The following is a 24,777-nucleotide window of genomic DNA, read 5'->3' as shown; positions in this document are numbered from 1 at the left end:
TTCTTATTTGGCTTAGCAAAAGCTCTCTTCATTGCCAGGATCAGAAACCCAACTCAGACTGGCCTAAGTGAAAAGGAGTCTCTGCGTCATATCATCAAGAGCATTACATTTCAGACCTGGTTAGATCTGAGGGCTCAGTTGATGGTGAGAATTCTGTCTCGAACTGCATTGCAATTCTGTTTTCCTGTTTGGCTTCATTGGCTCAGCAGCCCCGGGTGTACTTTCTCCCAGATTAGCAAACCCAGAAGAAGGAGGGTGTTTCTAAACCAATACTTCTAAACCAGAGTCCCAGGGCTGCCTCTCATTGGCCCAGCTTGAGCCATGTGTCTGCTGCCTCTGAACCAATCAGTGGCTAGGGCATTGGAGGATACTGATTGGCCAGGCCTGGATCACATGACTGCTGTTGATGCGGAGACTCTTGACTCCTGGACCAAGTAGAGGTTGACAAGAGTTTGCTTCTCAGAGGCATAGTTGGCTGCTGTTGCTATTATTTCCTACGGGGGTAGGAAAAAACCACGAGTTCCTTACAGAAGTGCTGTGCCGTGCTGCATTCCCCAATTCCCATCCTAGTTGTCTAAGCCACCTCTCTGATCGTAGTAGTTGTATCATCTTAGCTCTCAAACCTACTTCCACGGTCATGTCCGATTGTGCAAAACCACCCACTTACACTCCCATACACTCTGCTCGGGCCCCTCCATCCCTCAGGAGACCCACAGGATCTACAAGCAGAAGCTGGAGGAGCTGACCTCGCTCCAGACTTTGTGTAGTGGCTCCATCAACAAGCAGAAGACGCGCCTGAAGGACTTGAAGCACACACTCCAGAGGTAGGCGAGGCTGAGCTCCTCGGGTTTTATGGGACAGAAACCCAGCTCAAAGCTGGCTGAAGCAGAGAATGGAAATTTTAATGGAAAAAAACCAGGAGTAGCTTCAGACATCACTGGATCACTGGATCCTGGGGTCGAAAGATGTTTTTAGGAATCTGTTTGTTTTTTCCCCCCTTTCTAAATCCTGCCTTCCTCTAGATTGGCTTCTTGCTCAGGCTGACTGCCCCCTTATGGTCACCCAGGTGGCCTCCAGCAGTGCCCAACTTATATCTTCCAGATATAAGTCTCCAGCCTTCCTTCCTCTTGGTTGGGTTACCCCAGGAGAATAACTTGTTTTTCAGTAAAAGTTCTGGGTGTGATCCTAATTGGCTGGAATTGGTCACGTGTTCATTTGTAAACCAATCACTGAGACTCTGGTTAGGCAGTACTGGGTCATGTGCTCAGTTCATGGGCCTGGGGGACAGAAGAGCCTTACTGGAACCATATGGAGGGGGAAAGAGGATGAGAGCTAGTTTCCTGGAGGAAGCTGCTGTAGGTCTTTGGTGTAGGTGGTAGGAAGTCTGGGATCCCCGGGGGGAAATACTTAAGCTCATGACTTAGTTCGGTTCTTGAGACCAGGATCATATGTTCACCTCCCAGTCCTCATGTCTTCATGGTTTGGAAAGTGCTTTCATTCCCCCACAGGTGAAGGAGTCCAATGGGTGCTGTGATCCCCAGGCAGGCAAGGAGACTGATTGAGGTTGTAAGAAGCATCGGGATAGAAAGATGGCAGGGCAGTGCCCAGGGCTCCCACATCTTCCTCCAGTCTGAGTAACACCCCTGCTTCTCCTGTGCCCACATCTCTGACCGAACAGGTACAGGAAGCATGCCAGCCGGGAGGAGGCAGAGCTCATTCAGCAGATGAGTGCCAACATCAAGGAACGGCAGAACGTCTTCTTCGACATGGAGGCCTACCTGCCCAAGAAGAATGGGTAGGAGCTGGGAGCTTATTGGACCCCTGCTGCGGGCAGATGCCCAGGCCTAGCGTACCTGGTTTGGTGACTCCCATCTCCCTGCTAGGGCTTGAGGCTTGAGGTTGAGGAAGCAAGGGCAGGAAAGAGAAGGAGGCTTCCTCATGCATTCCTCCCTGGAACAGGAGGGGATCTCAGGAGACCTTTTGTGAGGAACCGCATACAAGATCTGGTTTCCGGCACCGGCTGCATGCCTGGTCTCACCCGAGGTGAAGAGGAAAGGTGTTTTCTCCCAAAGAACAAACATTTATTTTATTTTATTTTAAAGATTTTACTTATTTATTTGACAGAGACAGAGATCACAAGTAGGCAGAGAGGCAGGCAGAGAGAGAGGGGGAAGCAGGCTCCCTGCTTAGCAGAGAGCCCAATTTGGGGCTTGATCCCAGAGATCATGACCTGAGCCAAAGGCAGAGGCTTAACCCACTGAGCCACCCAGGCGCCCCCATGGGTTTTATTTTTATTTTAAATTCCAGGATAGTTAACAAACAGTATCGTGTTAGTTTCAGGTGTACCACAGAGTGATTCAAGACTTCCATATGTCACCCAGTGCTCATCTCAACAAGGGCACTCCGTCATCCCCGTCACCTAGTTCACCCCTCCCAAGCCCCCTCCCCTCTGGTAACCATCAGTTCTCTGCACTTAAGGGTGTGCTTGTTGGTCTCTCTCTCTCTTTTTTCTTTTTTTTTCCTTTGAGAACAAACATGTATTGAGTGCCTGCTGTATGCCTAGCCTTATGCTGGGAGCTCTTGTATTGTCTACAGCTTGGTGAGTCAGACCCAGGTACCCAAGTTCTACAAGGTACAAAGACATTAGGGGGGTGTTCTGCTCAGGCGGCTCAGCCCAGGTTTAGATGTGAACACTCTTCCTCCTTTGGAGAAGTCCATTTCAGGTGACATGACTGCCACCTGTTCCAAAGTGAGATCGGACGGTGTTGTATCAGAACCTGAGGTGGGCTGCTAAGTGCACTCCCATCCCTTCCCTGTGGCCCTTTCTCCCTGTTTTGCCTAAGTGCTGAATCAGAGCCCCTGGTCAGGAGGCTTACTAGTTCTTTTACACTTGAAGCCATTCCTCTTGGCTTCTCCTCTTTTGCCACAGGAAATCCTCCCTGAGTTGGGTGGGAAGGAAACAGGCTCCCCACTGAGCAGAGAGCCCGATGTGGGGCTTGATCCCAGGACCCTGAGATCATGACCTGAGCAGAGGCAGAGGCTTTAACCCACTGAGCCACTCAGGCGCCCCTCCCATGACCCTTTTTTACAGAGTGGCCCAGGTCCACGTTCCCAGCTCCAGCCTCCTCAGTCCTCTGCGTATTTTGCGACAGTTGGAAATCTTTGGATTACAAATGACAGAAAGCCCAACTCAGAGTGCTTACAAAAAAATGGGCAATTTATTGGCTCATGTAACCTCAAGGTGCAGAGGTGGCTGCAGGTCTGGCTGGATCCTGATGCTCAAATGATACTGTTAGGCTCTGTCTCTCCATGAGCTTTCCTTTTATTCCCTTTGCCTTGTGTGTCTTGCTTTTAAGGAGACTTTCTCTACAAGCTGGCCCCAGGCGCTCTGGGTTTGCATTCTGCCAGCTTAGCAATTCCAGCAGAGAAAGCCTCTTTGTTTCTTTGTAGTTCTGGGAAAAGTCCCAGGACTGAGTCTCATTGGCCTGAGACCATTGTGTCACATGACCATCATTGACCCAATCAGGAGGATGCAGTGCTTTGGTTGGCTAAGGCTCTGTCATATGCTTTACCCCGGGACCTGGAGGGGGAAAAGAGATTCTCCGAAGGGAAATGGCACTGCTCTTTCAGGAAGTAGGGCCTGTATCTCTAGGCGGGAAGGGGGGGATTGATGTTCTTTTTACATCTCTGTTCCAGTTACCTCAGACCAGAAATGCCCCTCAAATTTATTCAGAGCTAGAAAGAAGACTTTTCTCCTCTCCGCCTTCTACTCGCCCTTCAAAGCCCAGTTCAAATGTTACCGACTTGGTGAAGCCTTTCCAAAGACCCCTCCTCCCTCTGTAGAATTAAACCCTTCCTCCCCTGAGATTTTGTAACTCTTTACTTGCATCTTTATTGGTGCCATTAGAGTACAGGCTGTTGTAACAAAAGCCCAATGATACGGGGGCTCAAACAAGGGGGAAGTTTCTCTTCTCACACACAGCAGTCCAGAGCTGAGGGGACCAAGAGTGGCGGGCTCATGGGGTCATCTAGGGACTCGGTGCTTCCATCTCCAGCTCGCTGGTTCACCACCCTTCAGGGAGTTGTCCTCACCTACGCGGCCAAAGCTGGCTCTCACCGTCACATCTCCAGGGAGCGGAGGGCAAGCGGACACCTTTTAGAAAAAAAAGTTTGCTGTTTCCTGGGGAAGCCAAAAACACACTTATTCTATAATCTAGAAATTTCACTCCTGTCTGCATAGCCAATGGAAATAAGTGCTTCTGACCTCCAATAGACATATATAAGAAGGTCGACAGCAAAGAATCCAGATACAAAAGGTCCCATGTTGCAAGAGTCTTTTTTTTTAAAATATTTTATTTATTTATTTTACAGATAGAGATCACAGGTAGGCAGAGAGGCAGGCAGAGAGAAAGAGAGGGAAGCAGGCTCCCCGCTGAGCAGAGAGCCCAATGTGGGGCTCGATCCCAGGACCCTGAGATCATGACCTGAGCTGAAGGCAGTGGCTTAATCCACTGAGCCACCCAGGCACCCACAAGAGTCTTTTATAAGTGAAATGTCCAGAATAGGCAAATCCATACATGTGCAATAGATAGTGGTTGCCAGGTGCTGTGGGAGGGTGGAAAGGGAGAGACTGCTGATGGGTATGGGCTTTTTTTCGGGATGACGAAAATGGTCTAGAATTGGGGCGCCTGGGTGGCTCCGTGGGTTAAACCTCTGCCTTCGGCTCAGGTAACGATCCCAGGGTCCTGGGATCAAGTTCTGCATCGGGCTCTCCGCTCGGCAGGGAGCCTGCTTCTCCGTCTCTCTCTACCTGCCTCTTTGCCTACTTGTGATCTCTGTCTGTCAAATAAATAAATAAATCTTTTTAAAAAATGGTATAGAATTAAGTCATGGTGATGTTGCTGTACAATGTTGTGAATATACTGGAAACCGTGAAGTTGTATGCATGAAAAGGGTGATGTTACAGCCAGGTGGGCTCAGTCTGAAGAGGATGCAACTTTTGATCCTCAGGGGTGGAATTCCATGAGGGGTGTGGAATCCCATGAGGGGTGTAGAGATCACTTAAATAAATAAATAAAGCTTTTTTTTTTTTTAAGGATGATGTTATGGTATGTGAATTACATCTCAGTTAGAAAAAAAAAAAGAAAGTTGTTCATAGCAGTGTATTTCTATTAGCCAAAAACTGAGGACAACTTAAGCGTGTATCGGTAGTAGAATGAATAAATAAGTTGTGGGGTGTCCACTCAGGGGAACACTATACACAGACAACGTGGGTGAACCTCCCAGGCATAGTATTGAGGGAAAGAAGCCAGGCATAAAATATACTATAGGTATACCTATAAATATATTGAAGGTTATACTTCAGCTTTAAAAAAGAACCCTTTCTAGGGGTGCCTGGGTGGCTCAGTGGTTAAGCCGCTGCCTTCAGCTCAGGTCATGATCTCAGGGTCCTGGGATCGAGTCCCACATCGGGCTCTCTGCTCAGCAGGGAGCCTGCTTCCTCCTCTCTCTCTGCCTACCTCTCTGCCTACTTGTGATTTCTCTCTGTCAAATAAATAAATAAAATCTTTAAAAAAAAAAAAAAAAAAAAAAGAACCCTTTCTGGGGCACCTGGGTGGCTCAGTGGGTTAAAGCCTCTGCCTTTTGCTCAAGTCATGATCTCAGGGTCCTGGGATCGAGCCCCGCATCGGGCTCTCTGCTCAGCAGGGAGCCTGCTTCCCCCTCTCTCTCTGCCTGCCTTTCTGCCTACTTGTGATCTCTGTCTGTCAAATAAATAAACAAAATCTTAAAAAAAAAAAAGAACCCTTTTTAAATTGACCTAGAGATTTGTAGAGATTGTACACATTCCATCACCTCATTGGCTGGAACTCAGTCACATGCTCACACGAGCTGCATCGGTGCCTGGGAAATCTGGTCTCTAAGCCAGCTAAGATGGGGGGAAATAGTTTAGTCATGACTGCATGTGTCACAGTTGTCTCATTCTCTAGTTAGTCTTTATTCTCCATGTGAGAATTTTTCTGCTGAGTTTAGCACGCTATTTTCTAACATCCGTGCTCAAGGCATGCTTATTGTTTGAATGTTTTTGGTTGGGGCCCATTCCTAGGGCTGGTAAGGAACGAGTCAGCCCTCACCAGTCCTTTCCTTCCAGGCTCTACTTAAATCTTGTCCTTGGCAATGTGAATGTGACCCTTCTCAGCAACCAGGCCAAGTAAGTATCTCTGACCCCCGCCTGACTTTAGGGAATCCAGGAATTTTGCCCTTTCCACTTAGAAGAAATGAACTAGCTAAAAATTTTGTGTAAATGAAAAAAATTTATAGTGTGGCCTGTGGCCCTTGGTCTTTCTGACACTCTCCTTCTCAGTGAGGAGACCACCTTGGGAGTGTTCCTTCCTTCTTTTCCTGCAGTCAGTACATTGGGTGAGCAGAAATGCCACTCTCCCGTGAGAAACGGTCCCTGCTCTGTTCCACCCCCTCATCACACACGGTTCTCCTGGGAAGCAGGCAGTGCTGTCCACCTGAGATCAGTTAGTCCCAGGGGCGGTCGAGCTGTGGCGTTTCTGCTGCCATAGCTGATTAGGGAGGAGCCCTTCTCCACCCCCTGCCCATCCCCATCACCAGCCCAGAGACCTACCCCCAGGAGCCCAGGGACATGGGAAGCTTTGCTCATCTGTCCTCTTTGTCTCATTGACCATCACCATTCATTCAAGTCCAGAGCTTTCCTTTAGTGGGATCACGAGGTTCCTGTGGGCAGTGGCTGGTGGTAGGCAGAGGATCTGATGGTGCCGAGGATTGTGTCCCCAGACAGGATATAGTTATATTACTGTTAACTATAGTAATAGTTACGTGACCTTTCCTGGGGGTGTCTCTCACTGCAGATTTGCTTACAAGGACGAGTATGAGAAGTTCAAGCTCTACCTGACCATCATCCTGCTCCTAGGGGCTGTGGCCTGTCGATTTGTCCTCCACTACAGGTAACAGGAAACATGGTGGTGTGTGTAAGTTTGGTGAGGGCTGGGTGTGGGGCTCTCTCCTGTGTCTGCAGTATTTGGGCGATTGTAGGTAGAGAAGAGCTTTTTCTCATACGGAACATCAGTCCTGTCTACTCGACATCCGTCCAACAAATACCTACTGAACCACTACTGGAGAGACCTTATAACTAGGAGTTAGGAAAGAGCCCAGTGGCACAGCCACACAATGGAATATTATTCCGATAATAAGTAGGAATACAGTAGTGACACATGCTACAACATGGGATCTGACAATGTTATGTTCAGTGAAAGAAGCCAGTCACATATTGTATGATTCCACTTATATGAAATATCCGGAACAGGTGAACCGATAGAGGCAGAAAGCAGGTTAGTGGTCAGGAGCTGGTGGGGGTGGGGGATGGGAGTGGGTGCTGTTGATGCGGAAGCGGTTTCTTCTGGAATGAAGAGAATATTCCAGAATTAGATAGAGGCAATGAATGTATAGCTCTGTGAATATACTAAAAAGTAACGAATTAGGCACTTTGAGAGGGTGAATTTTTTGGTATGTGAATTATGTATCAGTTATAAAAAGAGAAAGCAAGAAAAAAGGAAAGGAAGAAGGGAAGGAAGAAAAGAGAAAAAAAAGAAAAAAAAAGCCTGCCTGGGTTTGAATCCTGGCTTTGGGACTGACTGGCTGTTACCATGAGCAGGTTCCCTCTGGGAGCCTCAGTCTCCCCATCTGTAAAACGGGGGTGACACCAGGCTTTGTTAGCACCGTGTGCGGAGGGCTCTGCCGGGCGCCAGCCGCTGCTTCTGGAGCAGGAAGGAGCCACGTGGCTCTGAGAGGCTGAAGGCCAGTGCCTCAGGGGGTTTCATTCCTCCCCGGGCCCTGGGTTTTGTGCCTCGAGGGGAGGCAGCAGAGTACAGCTTGGGCATCTGGCCCTGTGTCGGGCTTATTTGCTGGCAAGGGCTTGGCTGGGAGTCGGGTTTCTGGTCTGGCCACTTGAATGTCCAGACAAAGCCTCTTTTAGGTCCTGGGCCCATGCCTGCCTGCTGCCTCGGGCTGGCCTGTTTCCCCAGAGGCTAAAGGCTGCACGCATCGGCACTGCCTGCTCACATGCCCCTCTGGAAGGGAGAGACGTTCTCGATGTGCAGCCAGATTCCCTGGCGCTGGCAGATCTGGGGCCCTCAAAGGGCAAACCTGTGGTTGGTTCTAAAGTTCAGCGAGGGCCTGGCTCTCTCAGCTTCTCATCTCCCCGTCCCTTTCTGTATTCATTTCCTGGGGCTCGTATAACAAAGCACCACAAACTGGTTGGCTTGGGACAACAGAAATCTATTCTCACACAGTACTAGAGGCCAGAAGTCTGAAATCAAGGTGTTGGTGGGACCATGCTCGCTCTGAAGGCTATAGGGGAAGGTCCCATCTTGCCTCTTCCAGCCTGAGGGCTGCCGGCTTCCTTGGCCTTCCTCATCTTAAAGCTGCTTCCCGCCACTCTCAGCCTCCTGTGCCTCAATCTTGTCACGTAGCCCCCTTCCCTGTGTGTCCCTGTGTTTGTCTCATGGCCTTCTTGGGAGGACACCAGTTCTTTGGATTCAGGGCCTACCCTAACCTGTTATGACCTTGTCTTAACTAATTAAATTTGCAAAGACACTGTTTCCAAAGGTCATATTCTGAGGTCCTGGATGGACGTGAATTTTGAGGCAACACTAGTATACCTTCCGTGGGTTAAAAATAGGACAGGGGAACGGGACTGGACAGGCAGCTCCTCTCTGTTCTGCCTTCAGGGAAGTCTGTCCTGCTGTGTGACCTTGGGCAGATGACCTAACCTCTCCCCACCTGGGTTTCTTCACACACAAAATGAGGGTAACAGGAGCTCCTTGGTAGGATGGCTGAGAGGACCGGATAGGTTCTATTTGCAGTCTTTATTTTTTATTTTTTTAGATTTTATTTATTTATTTGACAGAGAGATCCTAAGTAGGCAGAGAGAGGGGGGCGGGAAGCAGGCTCCCTGCTGGGCAGAGAGCCCGATGTGGGGCTCAATCCCAGGACCCTGGGATCATGACCTGAGCTGAAGGCGGAGGCTTAACCCACTGAGCCACCCAGGCACCCCTATTTGCAGTGTTTACAGTAGTGCCTGGCACTTAAGTGCCGTCTGAGTGTGAGCAGTTGTGATCGCTGCCAGCATTTTGCGCTAAGGCTGGGCAGGCTGTATGAGACTGCCGCTTAATGTCCAGTGCATCCAAGGAGCAGGATTCTCTTTCCTTACTCTCGCCCCCGTGGGATGGTTTCCTTGCTGGGGGCCCCACAGAAAGGCCCTTCTACCTAGAGGTCCAGGTCTGCCCTCACAGATTGTGTGACCTTGAGTAGAGCCCTTGCTCTGTCTCCGTCTGCTTCCTGTCTTTCCCGTGGCCAGAAGACATCTGCCCGCGCTGCCTGGTCCTTGGGAGGCTTTGGTGAGGCTGCTAGAGAGTGCGATGCCTCTATGTTCTGCCTTCAGGCCTAGAGGCTGGATCTAGTTAGTACTGTTCTTTGTCAGGATTTGGTTTTAAAGCTGCAGGAAAAAGGTGGTTGGAGTTAAGCTCAGGTTCACTGGGGCTTGGTTTTGGATCTCACTCCAGGGCAGGTCGTTTCCTCTCTCTGGGCCTCAGTGTCCTCATCTGTAAAATGGGAAGTTGTCCTGTCTTGTTGTGTGTTCCCCCAGAGGCAACCCCAAGACAAGCATTTGGGTGCCAGTAGTCTTTCAGAGGTGATCCCAGGAAACATTGGTAGGAGAATGGGAAGTAAGACAGGAGGTGCTCCCCTGTAGGCATCTGGAGAACTGGGGGGCAGCATGGAACATGCCTCAGTTACCCACTTGAGGGACGAGGGAACAAGGGTATTTATCTTCCAGCTGCTGTTGGTTAGGGGAGTTGAGGACCGCTTCCAGAGGGCAGCAGTTCCCCCTGGCCCCGACCTGCCTCTCACAGCAACGGGGGCCTGATAAAGCCAGGCGTGCCAGGAACGGCAGGTTTGGCTGTCGGGAGCTATGTCGACGGGCGCAGATGCCACAGGAAGCCGTCCTTTAGGGTTGGACGAGGATTCAGAGAGATCGTCCACATGAAATGCCTGCGGCGTTGCAAGTTCCCAGTAATTAGAGCTGGCCTGGTGTGGCCTGACTCAGGGTCCCAAAGAGGTGCGTGTTCTAATCCCCAGAATCTGCAAATGTGTGACCTTGCTTGGCACAACGTCTCTGCAGATAGATTAAGTGAAGGAACTTGAGAAGAGATTATCCTGGATTATTCAGTAAGTCCAGGGATCCTTATAAGAGAGAGGTTTGAGGGGCACCTGGGTAGCTCAGTGGGTTAAAGCCTCTGCCTTCAGCTCAGGTCATGATCCCAGGTCCTGGGATCGAGTCCTGCATTGGGCTCTCTGCTCAGCGGGGAGCCTGCTTCCTCCTCTCTCTCTGCCTTGCCTCTCTGTCTACCTGTGATCTCTGTCAAATAAATAAATAAAAATCTTTAAAAAAAGAAGGAGGTTTGAGGGTCAGAGTCGGAGAAGAACGTGATACCACCAAACAAGGAATGCAGGAGTGTCTAGAAGCCGGCACAGATCAACACGGGCAGTCTCCCTGAGAGCCTCCGGAAGGAGCCCAGCCCTCCCCATTTCAGACCTCGAACCTCCAAAACTATAAGAGAATGAATGTGTGTTGCTTTCAGCCACTAAGTCTTTTGTTACAGCCGCAACAGGGAGCTCATACACTCTGGCAGAGAAGGCTGGAGCCGGCACCTCCAGCATTTCCCTGAAGTGCTGGGGCCATAAAATCTTACTTTTATTCCCCTCTCTACAGAGAAGGTGTAGGAAAGGCCCAGCGAGAAACATTCTGGTAACCACGGCTCACGACTCACTGTTGGGCCTGCCTCCTGCCTGAAGGGGAGCTCGGAAGTCGGTGTCTGCGTGACCCTCTGCCCTGGGGAGGCCCTCCCCCTCCCAACACCCCATTCAAGTCAAGTAGGCTTTTGATTTCCTTAGAACTCAGCATCTGAGACTCATTTCTCAGGCTTCGGGTACTCTGTGATCCTTCCCAGAGTTACAACGGGGACTGCAGGGAGCCCTTCCTATGCCCCCGGCCCCGCGTCCCATGCTTCCTGGGTTAAACTCCCACCTACGCGGGAGCTGCTCTCACTCTCCCGCTTCAGTGCAGGCGCGATCGCACAGGAGAGTCACCAACTTGCCCCTCATCCCACAGCTCGGAAGAGGCAGAGCTGGAATTTGAACTCAGGCCCTGTGCTCCCAGAGTCTGTTCCTGGCCCTCCCAGGGCAATGGTTCCTGGCCCTCCACAGGCGATGGCTCAGGAGGGCTTGGGGTTGAAAGTCTGTCATCTGTGACCACAGAACAGGGTGACATCACTTAAAAGCCAACCTTCCAACTTCGGCTCTTACTGTTTGAGTCATACCTTTCCATTTCCCTGCCAGGGTTATAGTAATTGTCCCAGTTCGGATATGGAAATGGAGGAGATGGGGGGTTTCTCCCTCCCTGGTGCAGGTGGATACCCCCCGCCCCCAACAGTCGTGAAAGGATTTGTCTGGCACTGGAAAGGACAGAGGGGCTTCCCTTTGGGTTGGAAGCTAGAGCCTCCATTAGAGTCAGTGGTAGGGGAGGTTCCGAGGGGCCGTCTGTCATGGGCTCTGCCCCAGGGCCCTTCACCCAGCCATACTCAGGTAGGGGGTCAGCCCGGGAATCTCCCAGCAAAGCTGAGGCCGGGTGGTGGTGGGGGAGGTCTCTGGTGAGGTCACATGCCACGTGTCTCCACGTATCTGCTAGCTCTCCGCCCTGACCCGGGCACAGCACCGGCTCCAGCCCCTCTGTGCTGTCCTAAGGCCTCTCTGCCTGGCTCTGGGCCACGAGGACTGCAGAGCAGGCAGGAGGTTCTTAATTCATCTTACAGACCATTCAGGCCATAAGCATTTTTTTTGTGGGCACTGGGGTGGCTCAGTCTTTAAGCGTCTGCCTTTGGCTCGGGTCATGATCTCAGGGTCCTGGGATTGAGCCCTGCATCGGGCTCCCTGCTCAGCGGGCAGCCTGCGTCTCCCTCTCCCATCCCCCCTGCTTGTGTTCCCTCTCTCGCAGTGTCTCTCTCTGCCAAATAAATAAAATCTTAAAAAAAAAAAAAAGAATTCTTTTGTAAGTGCAACAAAGTTTATAGATGTTTTAAGGGGAAGGAAGGGAATTGACGTTTGTAAATTACACTTACACTGTAGACAGTTTAAGACACTCAGTTTTCTGCTTGAAGTCCTCCGGTTGCCCTTCCACCAAACATTTTACGTCAGACAGGAAGAACGTAGAAGGGAACGAGGGTGTCCCAGTGCTCAGGGAAGGGGACAAAACCTCAGCCAGCGCCTTAAAAGCAAGCAGGATTCTGGCAGAAGAGGGGGACAGGCAGGCTAGGTGGCAGCCACGCTTACTCTGTCTTCTGCAGAATGGGGTGGGGGGGGTTGTTCCCAGAGGCAGCCTGGTTTGCTGTTCTGTTGCCCTGTGGCGGGGGGGGGGGTGCGGGGGGCTGGTGAGAGCCATCCACCGTTCTCATGCCTGCGCTCCTCCCCGGGGCTGTTTTTTTCCACCAGGGTGACGGACGAAGTTTTTAACTTCCTGCTGGTGTGGTATTACTGCACCCTGACAATTCGAGAAAGTATTCTCATCAGCAATGGCTCAAGGTAATTGGGGGCCCGGCTTTGCGCGGGGGGGAGGGGAGGATTGGGGGAGCCAAAGGGAAGTCTGTCATGGAAGGGATGCATGTGAGGGCTGGCACCCTCAGCCCATATTCCCTTCCTCCGGGGAGGGGCGGGGTGTCCCTGACTGCCCCAGGGTGGAGGAAAACCATGTCTGCTGCTGCGGCGCCACCTTCTGTGGTCTCCTGCTTACCAAGAACTCTAACTCAGAGAGGTTTAACACAACAGAAGACTGGTTTTCTCCTCTCAAGGAACAGGTCCGCTGGGACTGACTTCAGGTCAGGCTTAATCCAGGTGTTTAAACAATGGCATCAGGATCCACTTTCTCTCCATCCCTCCCTTCTGCCTTCTGTGATGCTGTCTTCATTCTCAGGCTCCATGCAAAGGCATCCCGGAGCTCTGGGCCCACGTCTTTTATTTCTAGCATTCCCAGCAAAATAGGGCACCTTGCTGTTTTCCAAGAGTCTCACTGGGTCCCACTGGCGCCTGCTGAATCCTGTGCCTGTCTCTGAACCCATCACTGTGGTCAGAGAATGCACGACTGACTGGTAAGGCTTGAGCCTCGTGCCTGCCCCTGCAGGCCACCATCAGAAGCCTAGGAGCTGAGTGTCAAGGGGACAGTGGGTTGGTCCCCAGAGGATAACTGGGATAGTGTCATTAGAAGGATGAATGGATTCTGGTGACAAGAGTAGGTGGTCCCCCACAGGGAGATGGGGAGGGTGGAGGACAGGTAGTGAGGGTCTTGGTTCAAACCTGCCTTATTACCCAGGTGGTGCTAAGGAGGAAGACAGCCAAGCTGGGAGGGAGGGTTCCTGAGTTCTAGTCCCACGGCTGTTGCTGAGTGGCTCTGTGGCCCTGGGCTATTTTACAGCCCCATGGGGACATGTACCTCAGCATTGCGAAGTGACTGGAGGCACAGTTGGGGGGCTCCCCACCTCTGAGGGGCTGCAAATATGAGGAGCCCTGCTCTTTTGTCATTCTCCTTCCTACCCTTTCTCTGAGCTGAGAGTCTTGGGGCCCAGTTAAGACCCACGATTTGCCACCTGTGGGGCCCATTTTCCATAGGTCTGATCTCCTCTCCGGGGTACGCTGTTTCCTCTCTGTGTACCAAGCTTGTCCCTGTTTTTCCCTGAAACGGAAGGTAACAGCCTCCCAGCCCCTCCCTGCTTCCTCCCTCTTGGGCGCTAGTAAGGACCGTCATGAACTGTGGATTTAAGATTCGGGGTGTCTGCAAACCCCTCAATAATTTGCCACCTTTTCACTTTTCTGCCCAGTGGTCTCTTATGGCAGATCCCTGCCCTGCCGGGCCTTAACCTGAAGGTAGAGCCCAGAGGTAAGGACCAGGGGCCCAGCGATTTTTTAGGTATGCGGCCCTGTAGCATGTAGCCTGTTAGAAAAGATCAGTGTTTCTCAAACAGCACTTATTCGGGACCTATCCTCACCATTTTGCCTTTTCCGTGTATCATCCGGATGATAATTTTCAACATTCTAAATCAACCTCCCTTTTTTTTTCTTTTTAACTTAAGTAAATACTAGTTTATTTTAAAAGGAAATTTTATTTCATCACTGTACGTGGGAAGCCAGCATCAGTTGCAGGAAAGAGGAAGTAGTATAAAAAATCTTTTGTTTTCCTTGTATTACGTATTGAAGTCAATTATTCTCGCTTCCAGGAGGTACTGAGCCTGAGGCCTGCTGTCTCTCCATATACGTACGTGTGTATAAAAAGGGAGATTAGCGGGCCTTGAGAGGCGTTAAAGAGACTCCTTGACTTAATCGGGAGACCAAAGAACTGAGCAGATGACCTCTTACCACCTGGTTCCGTATCACCTAGTGTTAGGCTTGAGTGTCATCTAAAACTTGGTGGTACGTGCCCCATGCTTTGGGAAACACTGAAGTAGAAAATCTTACCAAGGAAATAACATTCATAGTCTTCCTTAATTTTACTGAATAGTATCTTTCTGCTTTTGGGTGTCGTTGGAGGGGAGCCAGGGTGGCAGGTAGTGGGGAGAGAGGGCCAGGACGAATGGCAAGGACTCCTGGTCATAAATTCTCTACCTGTTCCCATGGGCTTGCTGGCAGTCTTACAGTTCCATCCTTCTGATGGAGTCATATTGAGTCTTCAGAGGCATGCCACATCTCTAACAATCACTAACACTTTAGTAAGAGTTACTCTTACTGTAGTAAGAGTTACTAAAGCTTACTTACTTTATTAAGAGTTACTCTGGTCAGCTCTTTATCTAGTGTGACGAGCTGTGTGTGGTGGGCATCTGTGGGGTGGGGCAGTATGTGGTGTGATTACTAGAGGGAAGGGAACAGGACTGAGTGGAGGTCCCTGCAAGTGTGGGGCACACCAGGAGAGTGAGGAGGAGGACAGGGCCCTGGAGGTGGGGTAGAAGTGAAGTTCCAAAGCCAGACCTCATGTGCCTAACACTTCAGCTTGTATCTGAAGTTGTAATTGTACTGTTCCTCTGAGCCTGTCTGCCTGCTTTGGCCTGGGGCAGGGGTTTGGATGTGGTGGGGTCTGGGGTCTGGAATGGGTGGGGTGGGCTTGGTGCTTTATCTTCTGGAAGGACTGGGAGCTGTAGCTCATTAGCTCAATGCAATAAGCAAATCAAGTTCCCTTGGAAATCCTGCAAATGAGGGAAACTGCCTGATAAGAGTAAATATGATGGGGGAGCATATATAGGCATACCTTGTCTAATTGCATTATGCAGGTATTGTGTGTGTGTGTTACAAATTAAATGTTTGTGACAACCTCATGTACAGCAGGTCTGCTGGCACCATTTTCCCAACAGCATTTGCTCATTTTGTGTCTCTGTCACATTTTGATAATTCTTGCAGTATTTCAAACTTCTTCATTATTATTATGTTATGATGATCTGAAATCAGTGATTACAATTTGCTGAAAGCCCAGATGATGGTTAGTTAGCATTTTTTAGCACTATTTTTTTTAAAAAAATTAAGGTATGTACATTGTTCTTCTAGACCTGCTATTTCGCACTTACTAGACTACCGTATAGTGTAAACGTAACTTTGAGAGGCACTGGAAAACCAGAAACTTCATTCGACTCGCTTTATCGCGACATTTGCTTTTATTCCCTGAAAGGGAAGCCACAGTATCTCTAAAGTGTACCTGTATATCAATGGTTCAAGGAGGTGCAAAGGGCTCACACAGTGCTAACCGTCCTCCACCCCGATCTCTTGCCCCAACTTGGAAGCGCCGGCTTCTGGCAGCCCAGACCACCTCCCCGCCAGACTGACAATCTCACAGGGAAGAGGGCTTTCCTTCGCAGGTTGAGTTGTAATTTTGACACAAGATTTCTGATTGGCTCGGATGAGGTCACATGCACATTCCTGAGCCAATCAGTGTGACTGGGGGAGGGGATGCAGAGCCCTGGTTGGCTGGCTCTGAGTCACGTGCCCAGTTATATCACTCCCGCTCCCCCTTAGCCACCCAGACTGAGCGTGGGGATGAGGTGGTTCACCCGAAGAAAGGCCTGGCGGGCAACCAGAACGTAGGGGGCGGAGCGGAGGTGGGGTGATTGACAGAGAGGCAAAACAGCAGATGTCCTCTGCGGTTAGTTCTGGGCCAGAATAAATGATGAATCAGGGATCGTGTTAGCTTTTCTGGCCAGCCAGCGCAAGGGAGCCTGCTTCCAACTGGCTATTAGAGGGGCCTTTCCTGGGATAAAGCCGTGTAGGGGCGGCCAGCAGGGAGGGATCCTCAGTGTGGAAGCCATTCCCCCATCTGCCACGTGACCCGAAGCTCAAAGCCAGAAACAGTCTGTGGCTGCTGGTGCCTCTGAGTGGTGCCCACGTGGCTAAGGTGTCCCGAAAGGAGGGCCGTGGAATGCTCGGGCACAATTCCCAGCTAGCAGGCCGCGCTGGTCCCACACCGCAGCTGTGTGTACCACTCTTAATTGGTTGTCTGCTGTCTACTCATTACAATGCCCATAGGCCATGCAGGCTGTATTTCCGTGGCAAAACAGGCCCAAAGAGTGACCACTAATGGGCCAGGTTTCTTTTGGGGTGATAAAAATGTCCTAAAATTTGAGAGTGCTCATGGTTGTTCAACTGTGTGAATGTACTAAAAACCGTCGACGTGTATAATTTAAATGGGGGAATTGTATGACATTTGAATTAAGTGACAGTAATACGGTTGCATAAACGTGTACAAAATCAGCTCAGCACCCTGGAGTGTGCAGATGGCTGAGGGGCTCGTGAATGCCGTGCCTCAATAACATACCAATTTTCACCCAAGACTGGCTGAAATTTTAAAGCTTGGAATCTAGCACTGGTGAGGGTTTGAGGCACCCAGTCTGTACCGCCCAGTCCTTGGGAAGCAGGAGCCCCGCTGTTCCCAGGCTGTATTTGGCAAAGCAAATCCCTGCCACATTGTGTTCCTTGAGCTCCGAGACGGATTGGAGGAGGCCAGCAGAGGCCAGAGACAGACTCAAGGACTTTGAAGGGTAAGGGTTTGAGGGTCCAGCTTTCAGCCTAGGCTGGGACATTAACACGGAGGACGGGGTGACAACGAGCCTCCCTCCCCTGCTGTGGAATGAGAGCCCTCAGTTGGGGGAGTACTGGGTTCTGAAACCAGGGTTCCCACAGCCTCCGGACTAGACACATGAAGTCCAGGGCTGGGCTAGGGCCTGCTGCCAATGGGGGAGTGGATGAGCCCAGGGCATGAGCTCCCGGGGAGAAAGTGCGTCTGGGATGCTGAGATGCTGTGTGGGCACTCTGGCATTTCTCTGTGTCTGTGTGGGATAACAGGTAGCTATAGCTTTGGGAGAGCATGAATGTGTGTGTGTGTGTGTGTGTGTGTGTGTGTGTGTGTACGCGTATGTGCACGTATGCTGTGTTAATTCAACACACTGAGCACCTGCTCGGAGCCAGGTGTCACAGATACACCAATGAAGAACATGGACAAGACCCCAGCTCTCCTGATGTTTACATGTGAGCGGGGAAGAGGGGTCAGAGAACAAACCGAGGGGAAGCAGTGCATAATTTCAGATAGTGGTAAGCCCCATGAAGAAAATAAAACTGGGCAGTGTGATCTAGAGTGGGGCTTCCTGGCTGTTTTAGATAAGGTAGCCAGAGAAGGCCTTTCGGAGGAGGTGACAGTTGGTCCGAAACTTGAATTTGGACCAGGAGCCAGGCAGGCCAAGTTCTCAGAGCAGTCCGAAGGCCCTGTTGGTCCGTGTGGGCTGCCGTGACAAATGACCACAGGCTGGGCGGCTGAAAAGATAGAAATCTATTTTCTCACAGTTCCAGAGGCTAGAAGTTTAAAATCGAGGTGCCAGCCCCAGTGGTTTCTCCTGAGGCCTCTCCTTGGCCTGCAGATGCCACCGTGTCTTCGGGGAGCCGTTTCTCTGTGAGCGTACCCACCCCTGGTGTCTCCCCCCTGCACAGACACCAGCCCTGTTGGGTTAGGACCCACCCTTAGGACCTCATTTAACCTTACTTACCTCTTTAAAGTTCTTACCTCCAAATACAGTCAAATTCTAAGGTACCAGCCCTAAGGGGGTTAGGACTACAACATAGGAATTTGGGGAGCACACAGTTCTGTCCATAACAGGCCCTGAGGTGGTAATGGGCTTGGCAGGTTCAAGAGCTTCAAGGAGAGGACAGGGAGACAGGGCTTGAAGTTGGGGTGCGGTGAGGGATGTGCTTTTAGGGTAGCTGGAAGCCCCTGGAGGCCCGAGTGCTTCTGTGGGCCTCTTGACCAATCTGTGGGTGGTTTACATGTGATCGTGCATCTCTGGAGGACAAAGGAGAGGGAAAAATCATGGCTTGGGCCTGTGTCTTGGCTGGAGGCCCGCAGAGTAGCCGATACACTCATAGTCTGGGAAGCAAGAGCCACCTGTGTTTCCCTCCCCACCTGAACCCCCTTTCCTTCTCTTATCTCCAAGAATTAAAGGCTGGTGGGTGTCTCACCACTATGTGTCCACGTTCCTCTCTGGAGTGATGCTGACCTGGTGAGTGTCTCATGGGGGCCTGTGAATGGGGAGCTGGTGGTGGATGAGGGACACCTTTGAGGCTCCTAGCATGGGCTGACTTTTAGGCCAAGAAGGAAAGCGTGAGCTTTCAACTGGGCCACAGGGATCCCCCAAGCCAGCTGGGAGGTTTCTGGGGATGTCGGGGTGGCCTGCCTGCTGGGACAGAGGTGATAGGGAGCAATGGACAGAAAGAATTACAGGGATGAGGCTCGAAAGGAGGCAGACGGAGAGAGTGGAGATCAGTGAGAACTTAGGCTTCAGAATGATGATACTGGCCCCCCTGCTTCTAGAACGGGGTTAAAGCAATGATGAAAGTGATTGGGTCCAGCCCCAGGGACACTGCTGCTGAAGAAGGACAGAAATCAGGGACCTCCCTTTATTGTAAAAGCTTTTCTTCTGAGGGCACCTGGCTGGTTCAGTTGTTGGACCATGTGACTCTTGATCTTGGGGTTGGGAGTTCGAACCCCACATTAGGTGTAGAGATTACTTAAAATTTTTTTTTAATTGAAAGCTTTTCCTCTCTCTTGGCTGGAATGGAGAGGGGCAGGGATGAATGTCTGATTTCACAGCACACCTCACCTTTGCTTTTCCCCACTTCTCCGCAGGCCCAACGGACTGATTTATCAGAAGTTTCGTAATCAGTTTTTAGCGTTTTCCATTTTTCAGAGTGAGTGCCTCTTGCCTGGATTCAGGGGAGGGGGTATGGTTTTCGGTTTCCAGTTTCCACGTCTTTCGCTGATGGAGGCCTCTGTCATTCCTCTTCCCTTGTGAGGGGTGTGTCTAGTGTTGAAGGAGCTTGGGGCAGGGGATGGTCCCAGAAATCCAGCAAAGAGCTCTCTGCCCCGAGATCACCACCCAGTCCTAGGGGAGGGACAGCCTGATTATCCCCACCTTCAGGAACCCCCACTGCTGCCTTTTCTGCCCTGTGTCACAGCTGGGGACCAATGGTGACTTTTGGGATCTAAGTGGTGTTGGGGACACTACCTCAAAATGGAAATAAAGTATATGTTCTCTTTCTCATTTAAGAATAGCTCTAGATTGGGACTCCTGGCTGACTTAGTCGGTAGAGCCAATGTCTCTTGATCTTGGGGTTGTAAGTTCAAGCCTCACGTTGGGTATAGGGGTAGCTTAAAAATAAAATCTTAAAAAAAAAAAGATTCGCTCTGGATTTTATATACAGTAAACCAGTCCTAAGGGTCCCCTCTGAGAAGGGGGAGCTTGGATAGTGGGGGATAGGGACAGAAAGAGAGTTTTGTTTTTTGCCAAGTACTAGTTTGTTCCCTTTGAATTTTATTGTGTATGTATTACTGACTCAAAAAGTACAATTAATTTTTAAATAAAACCCTGCCAACAAATTCAAATCTGTAAAGGCAAGAATGAAAATTATGTATAATCTCACACTTAGGAGTGATCACTGTTGATTGATCTATGTCCTTTCAGTTTGATTTATATATGCTTATGTACTTCATTATGTTGTCTATAAATATGGGATCCCTTTGTCCACAGAGCTTTGCTTATAACCTCTTTATTTTTTAACAATAACGAAGGGTATTTTTCTATGTCAAGACACAGAATTCTACCTCATTTTTGGTAACGACTAAGTATCCCATTGTATGAAAGTGTCTCTTGCCATCTTGGCATTAGACACAGCTCCCGGCACGGTGCCACCATTCCAGCAAGCATCTGCTCTAGAAGTTTCTAATCTCATGGGCGCTTAGTTGGGTCTTCAGATAACCTGCTCTCGTTGTATTCTGAAGAGGGGATAAAGTAGGTTCAGGCTGAAGTGTGTGTGTGTGTGTGTGTGTAGGTTCAGGCTGAAGTGTGTGTGTGTGTGTGTGTAGGTTCAGGCTGAAGTGTGTGTGTGTGTGTGTGTGTGTGTGTGTGTTGGGGTGAGAGAGGGTGCCCTCTGGGCTGTGAAGACCCATGCGTGTGCATGTGTGTATGCTGTGCTGGCATCCAGTCCTCTGGACCCTGAGCCGGGCGCTGTGCTCCCCCTATAGGCTGTGTCCAGTTCCTGCAATATTATTACCAGAGAGGCTGCCTCTACCGGTTGCGTGCCCTGGGGGAGAGGAATCATCTGGACCTCACAGTGGGTGAGTAGCCCCCAGCCTGGGGAGGGGATGGAAGGTGGGGACGAGTACCGGCCCCTCCCTGCTCCCCCAGACCTCACCGCTACTCACTGCCCTGGGAGCATGAGCCAGTAAGAACATAACAGCACCTACCACACAATGCCTGGGCTGCCGCCCTTTACCTGAGTTGCTTTTCATAATTCATCGTGGATTCTGTTTCAGTCGACAAGCTTGTGGCCAGCTGTGTGCCAGGCCTCCATGCTGGCTTCCGCCTTATCCTATTTATTTATTTATTCATTTATTTATTTTTAAAAAATTTATTTATTTATTTGATAGAGAGAGAGAGAAGGAGCACAGCAGAGCAGCAGGCAGAGGGAGAGGGAGAAGCAGACTCCTCCCTAACACGGGTCGGGGTTCTATCCCAGGACCCTGGGATCATGACCTGACCGAAGGCAGTTGCCTAACCAACTGAGCCACCCAGGCACCCCATGTCTTATCCTTTTTAAAGGCCTATTTTTTGGTCTGTGCTTTGTAATACAAGTAATTATATATGCATTATGTTGTGCATGTATAATTTGTGTAATATGCCTACATATATGGGCACAGGTGGCTCAGTCTGTTAAGCATCTGATTCTTGATCTCAACTCAGGTCTTGATCTCAGGGTCATGAGTTGGGCTCTCCGCTGGGCATGGAGCCTACTTAAAAAATAATACGGCTATGTATCGAGGCACCTGGATGGCTCAGTGGCTAAGCCTCTGCCTTTAGCTCAGGTCATGACCTCAGGGTCCTGGGATCGAGCCCCACATTGGGCTCTCTGTTCAGCAGGGAGCCTGCTTCCCCCTCTCTCTCTGCCTGCTTCTCTGCCTACTTGAGATCTCTGTCTGTCAAATGAATAAAAAAAATAGTAATTAAAAAAATATGGCTACATATAAATATGTAGAGAGATGCATTGGGAATGTGTGCTTAACTTTTATATATAATATACATATATGTAAATATATATATATATATATATTTTTTTTTTTTTTAGAGAAAGAGAGCAAGAGAACCCAATGGGGAGGGTCAGAGAGGGAGAGAGAGAGAAAATCTTAAGCAGGCTGTATGCCCAGCTTGGAGCCTGGCATGGGGCTTGATCTCAGGACCTTAAGGTCATGACCTGAGCTGAAATCAAGAGTCAGTCACTCAATCTACTGAGCCACCCCAACACCCCTGTGCTCAACTTCTTTAACTCACGGGTCGAGTGCCCAGTCAGAAGAGCTTGGAGAACTCTTAACTTTCTTAAGAGTTTCTTAACTCTTAACTTGGAGGAGTCTTAACTTTCACAGGAAACTAATAAAATTCTCAAATCTTTTGAGATGGTCATTTCTACCGAATTACTCTGCAGAGTAGGCCCGACTTTGTCAAGACTTACTTGAAATGATAGGTGCAGAAGTCCATTATGAAATGCAAAACCCCACGCAGATCAAAGACATTATCAAAAACCGGTGCCTGGCCCGTCAGCTTTCTGGAAGCGTTGTCAAGCCCTGTGAGTTCGTGATGACTTGAGGCGTGAGAGCGGTCAGACCCCGTGACGGGTGTTGTGCACGGTATCTGGGTGATTTTCATACTTGAGTGCTCACACACTGATGACAGGTGAGGGCTGCCCCCGACCCCGTCCCACGTGGCTAATCTCGGGGGACTGGCATGGCTAGGCACTAAGCGCTTGCTGGGGCTGTGGGGGCAAATGAACCCCCTCACACCGGCCCTTCACTTCCTCTTTCGTCTCCACAGAAGGATTCCAGTCCTGGATGTGGCGGGGCCTCACCTTCCTCCTGCCTTTCCTGTTCTGTGGCCATGTGAGTCCCCTGGAATTTGTGCGTATCCCCTGTTCTGGGCTGACCCCTGGGAACAAAAGGTCCTCAGGCGTCTCCCGCATTCACCAGCCATCCCTGAGCTGGCCCCACTGAGTTCTGGGGCAGAGATGGCCCCTGGGTCCTGAGCCGCAGGCAGGAGCCAGAAATGGCTCTCAGCACCAGCATGCTGAGCCCCAGACTTTTAGGCTGCTCTGGCCTAGGGTGCCCCAGTTTCATTTGGGGGGACTCTCAGGGTCATAGGACAGTTGATACCAGAAGCTGGGAGACCTGGTCCACTCCCAGGGCTTCCCCACATGCGTGTCTGTGGGAATCCGTTGGGGATAAGTGTTGCCTGCCTCCCCTCTTTCCAGTTCTGGCAGCTCTACAATGCCGTCACGTTGTTTGAGCTCTCCAGCCACGAGGAATGCAGAGAATGGCAGGTATGGGGTCGGGGGTGGGGGGGGGGGGGGGGGGGGGGGGGGGGGTGGTGGTGTGTGTGTGTGTGTGTGTGTGTGTGTACGCATGCGCAGGCGTGTGCATGTGCCTGTGGCTGTGGGATGAGGGTGGGGGCTCCTGGGGAAGCCTGGGCTAGCTTGGAGAGAATTCCTCAGCTACCCCTTCGCTCCCCACCATGGGGCCCTGTGCCCAGAGCTCCCTGGCACTGGGGCCTGGGAGACTGTGGGAGGGAATCCGGGAAGCCGGGGACCCCCGAGTATCTGAGAACCCTACTGAATGCTGTGCGGCTGCCAGAGGAGACACCTTCCCACGCAGTTAGCCCAGATCTCTGCTTTCTGCTGTGGGAACTCTGCAGCTTGCCAGTGGCTTGTGCTAAGGGCTTGCAAGGTCAGGGGGCAGGGGCGGGGGTGGGTTGGGGGAGGGGGTGTGGTTGGCCGGAGAGGTGTCTCAGCAGCGAGCTGACCAGCGCTGACTCAACCTTTTCTTCCCTTCCTCTCCTCCCCCTGCCACCCCTTCCCCTGTCGCCCTGCACGCCCCTGCGCAGGTGTTCGTGTTGGCGCTCACGTTCCTCGTCCTCTTCCTGGGCAACTTCCTGACCACACTCAAAGTCGTGCACGCGAAACTTCAGAAGAACAGAAACAAGGGGAAGAAGCTGTGAACCAAGGGACCTGTGCGCCCCCCTCTGCCCCCCCCCCCATGGGGGGTTGAAGACTGCAGGGGCTTCCAGCCGGCCCCACTGCCGCCCACTTCTCCTCACGGGGTCTGTGGCCACTGGCAGCAGCCAGCTCGGGGGCCAGCGCATGGCGGGGAGGCGGGTCAAGGTCCTGGTCCCTGGCGGACAAGAGGAACGTGAGCCCTGCCTGTCCGTACAACGTTCGCCTGCCCCAGTCTCCCTATTTATGACCTATTCACCGCGGCCTCCTCCCGACTGCCCCGGAACCCGCAGTCTTCCCGCGCTGCCCTCCTGGCTACGGTGGAGCCTGGGTCCGTCTTCCTGGGGTGGGGTGGCCGAAAGCCTCAGGGAGCCCCTCAGGTTGGGGTCTGGATGTGCCTCGCTGGGGTGCCAACCGGCTCCTTACGGATCCCCAGTGGGTGGAAGGAAAGCCCCGGGCGTCCTGTGGAACCCCCCGCCCCCGGGGCCCACCGCTTCTGCTGTAAGCTCTCCTGGCCGCCGCTGCTCTGCGGTGGGGGTATTTAAGTTCTCAGAGAACCACTGTCTGTCTGTGCCTTGTGCTCTTTGCGGTTCCCAGGCTGCCGGCCACCCGGGGACAGCTGCCCTTCCTCCCCCCGGGCTTGGCCCCACGCCCCCACCCGCGTGGGCCGGAGGCGGGAGGGTTCGCTGTGACCACCAGAGGGCGCCCCAGCCTCGGCATCCCGCGGGCGGTTGGAGGTTTTGGTTTTTAGTTTTTTTTTTTTTTTTTTTGACACTTGCGTTTGGCTTCCTGACCCCCACCCCTCGGCCCACTTCCCGGAATCCTGGCAGCGAGTTCTCAGAGTGGGATCCGCACTTCAGCGCTGGCTGAGACTCAGGCCATCGTGGAGTTCACCCACCCTCCCCACTTTCCCAACCTTCCTCTCAGGTTCTGGAATGCGGTGGAGAGAGTCTGAGCAGGCTCCCTTCCAGGTGGCACTTGGGAGGTCAGGACAAACCCGCTGGGCACTTTGTGTCCGATTCTGTATTTGAGGCGAGGGTGAAGAAGCCGGCAGGCTTGGGGGAATGTTCCGCCCCGCTGCCCCCACGAGCT

At 51.4% G+C, this 24,777-nt stretch overlaps 1 protein-coding gene across 1 annotated transcript in view; it reads left to right on the top strand.

Annotated features, from left to right (window-relative positions):
* The window catches only part of TMEM120B (transmembrane protein 120B), a 42,895-nt gene extending 18,649 nt beyond the window's left edge, over positions 1-24,246 (top strand). The window contains exons 2-12 of the mRNA XM_059408355.1: positions 706-824; positions 1,679-1,795; positions 6,149-6,208; positions 6,876-6,971; positions 12,571-12,660; positions 18,588-18,653; positions 19,280-19,341; positions 20,675-20,767; positions 22,515-22,579; positions 22,948-23,016; positions 23,577-24,246. Of these exons, the coding sequence (XP_059264338.1) occupies positions 706-824; positions 1,679-1,795; positions 6,149-6,208; positions 6,876-6,971; positions 12,571-12,660; positions 18,588-18,653; positions 19,280-19,341; positions 20,675-20,767; positions 22,515-22,579; positions 22,948-23,016; positions 23,577-23,690 (951 nt within the window). The 3' untranslated portion in view covers positions 23,691-24,246. The remainder of the gene's footprint in view (positions 1-705; positions 825-1,678; positions 1,796-6,148; positions 6,209-6,875; positions 6,972-12,570; positions 12,661-18,587; positions 18,654-19,279; positions 19,342-20,674; positions 20,768-22,514; positions 22,580-22,947; positions 23,017-23,576) is intronic.
* Positions 24,247-24,777: the final 531 nt, after the last annotated feature.

The sequence above is a fragment of the Mustela nigripes genome, chromosome 8, assembly GCF_022355385.1.
Source record: "Mustela nigripes isolate SB6536 chromosome 8, MUSNIG.SB6536, whole genome shotgun sequence".
Taxonomy (NCBI): Eukaryota; Metazoa; Chordata; class Mammalia; order Carnivora; family Mustelidae; genus Mustela; species Mustela nigripes.
Note: the sequence above shows the minus strand (reverse complement) of the source record. Positions and strands in the feature narration are given on the sequence as shown.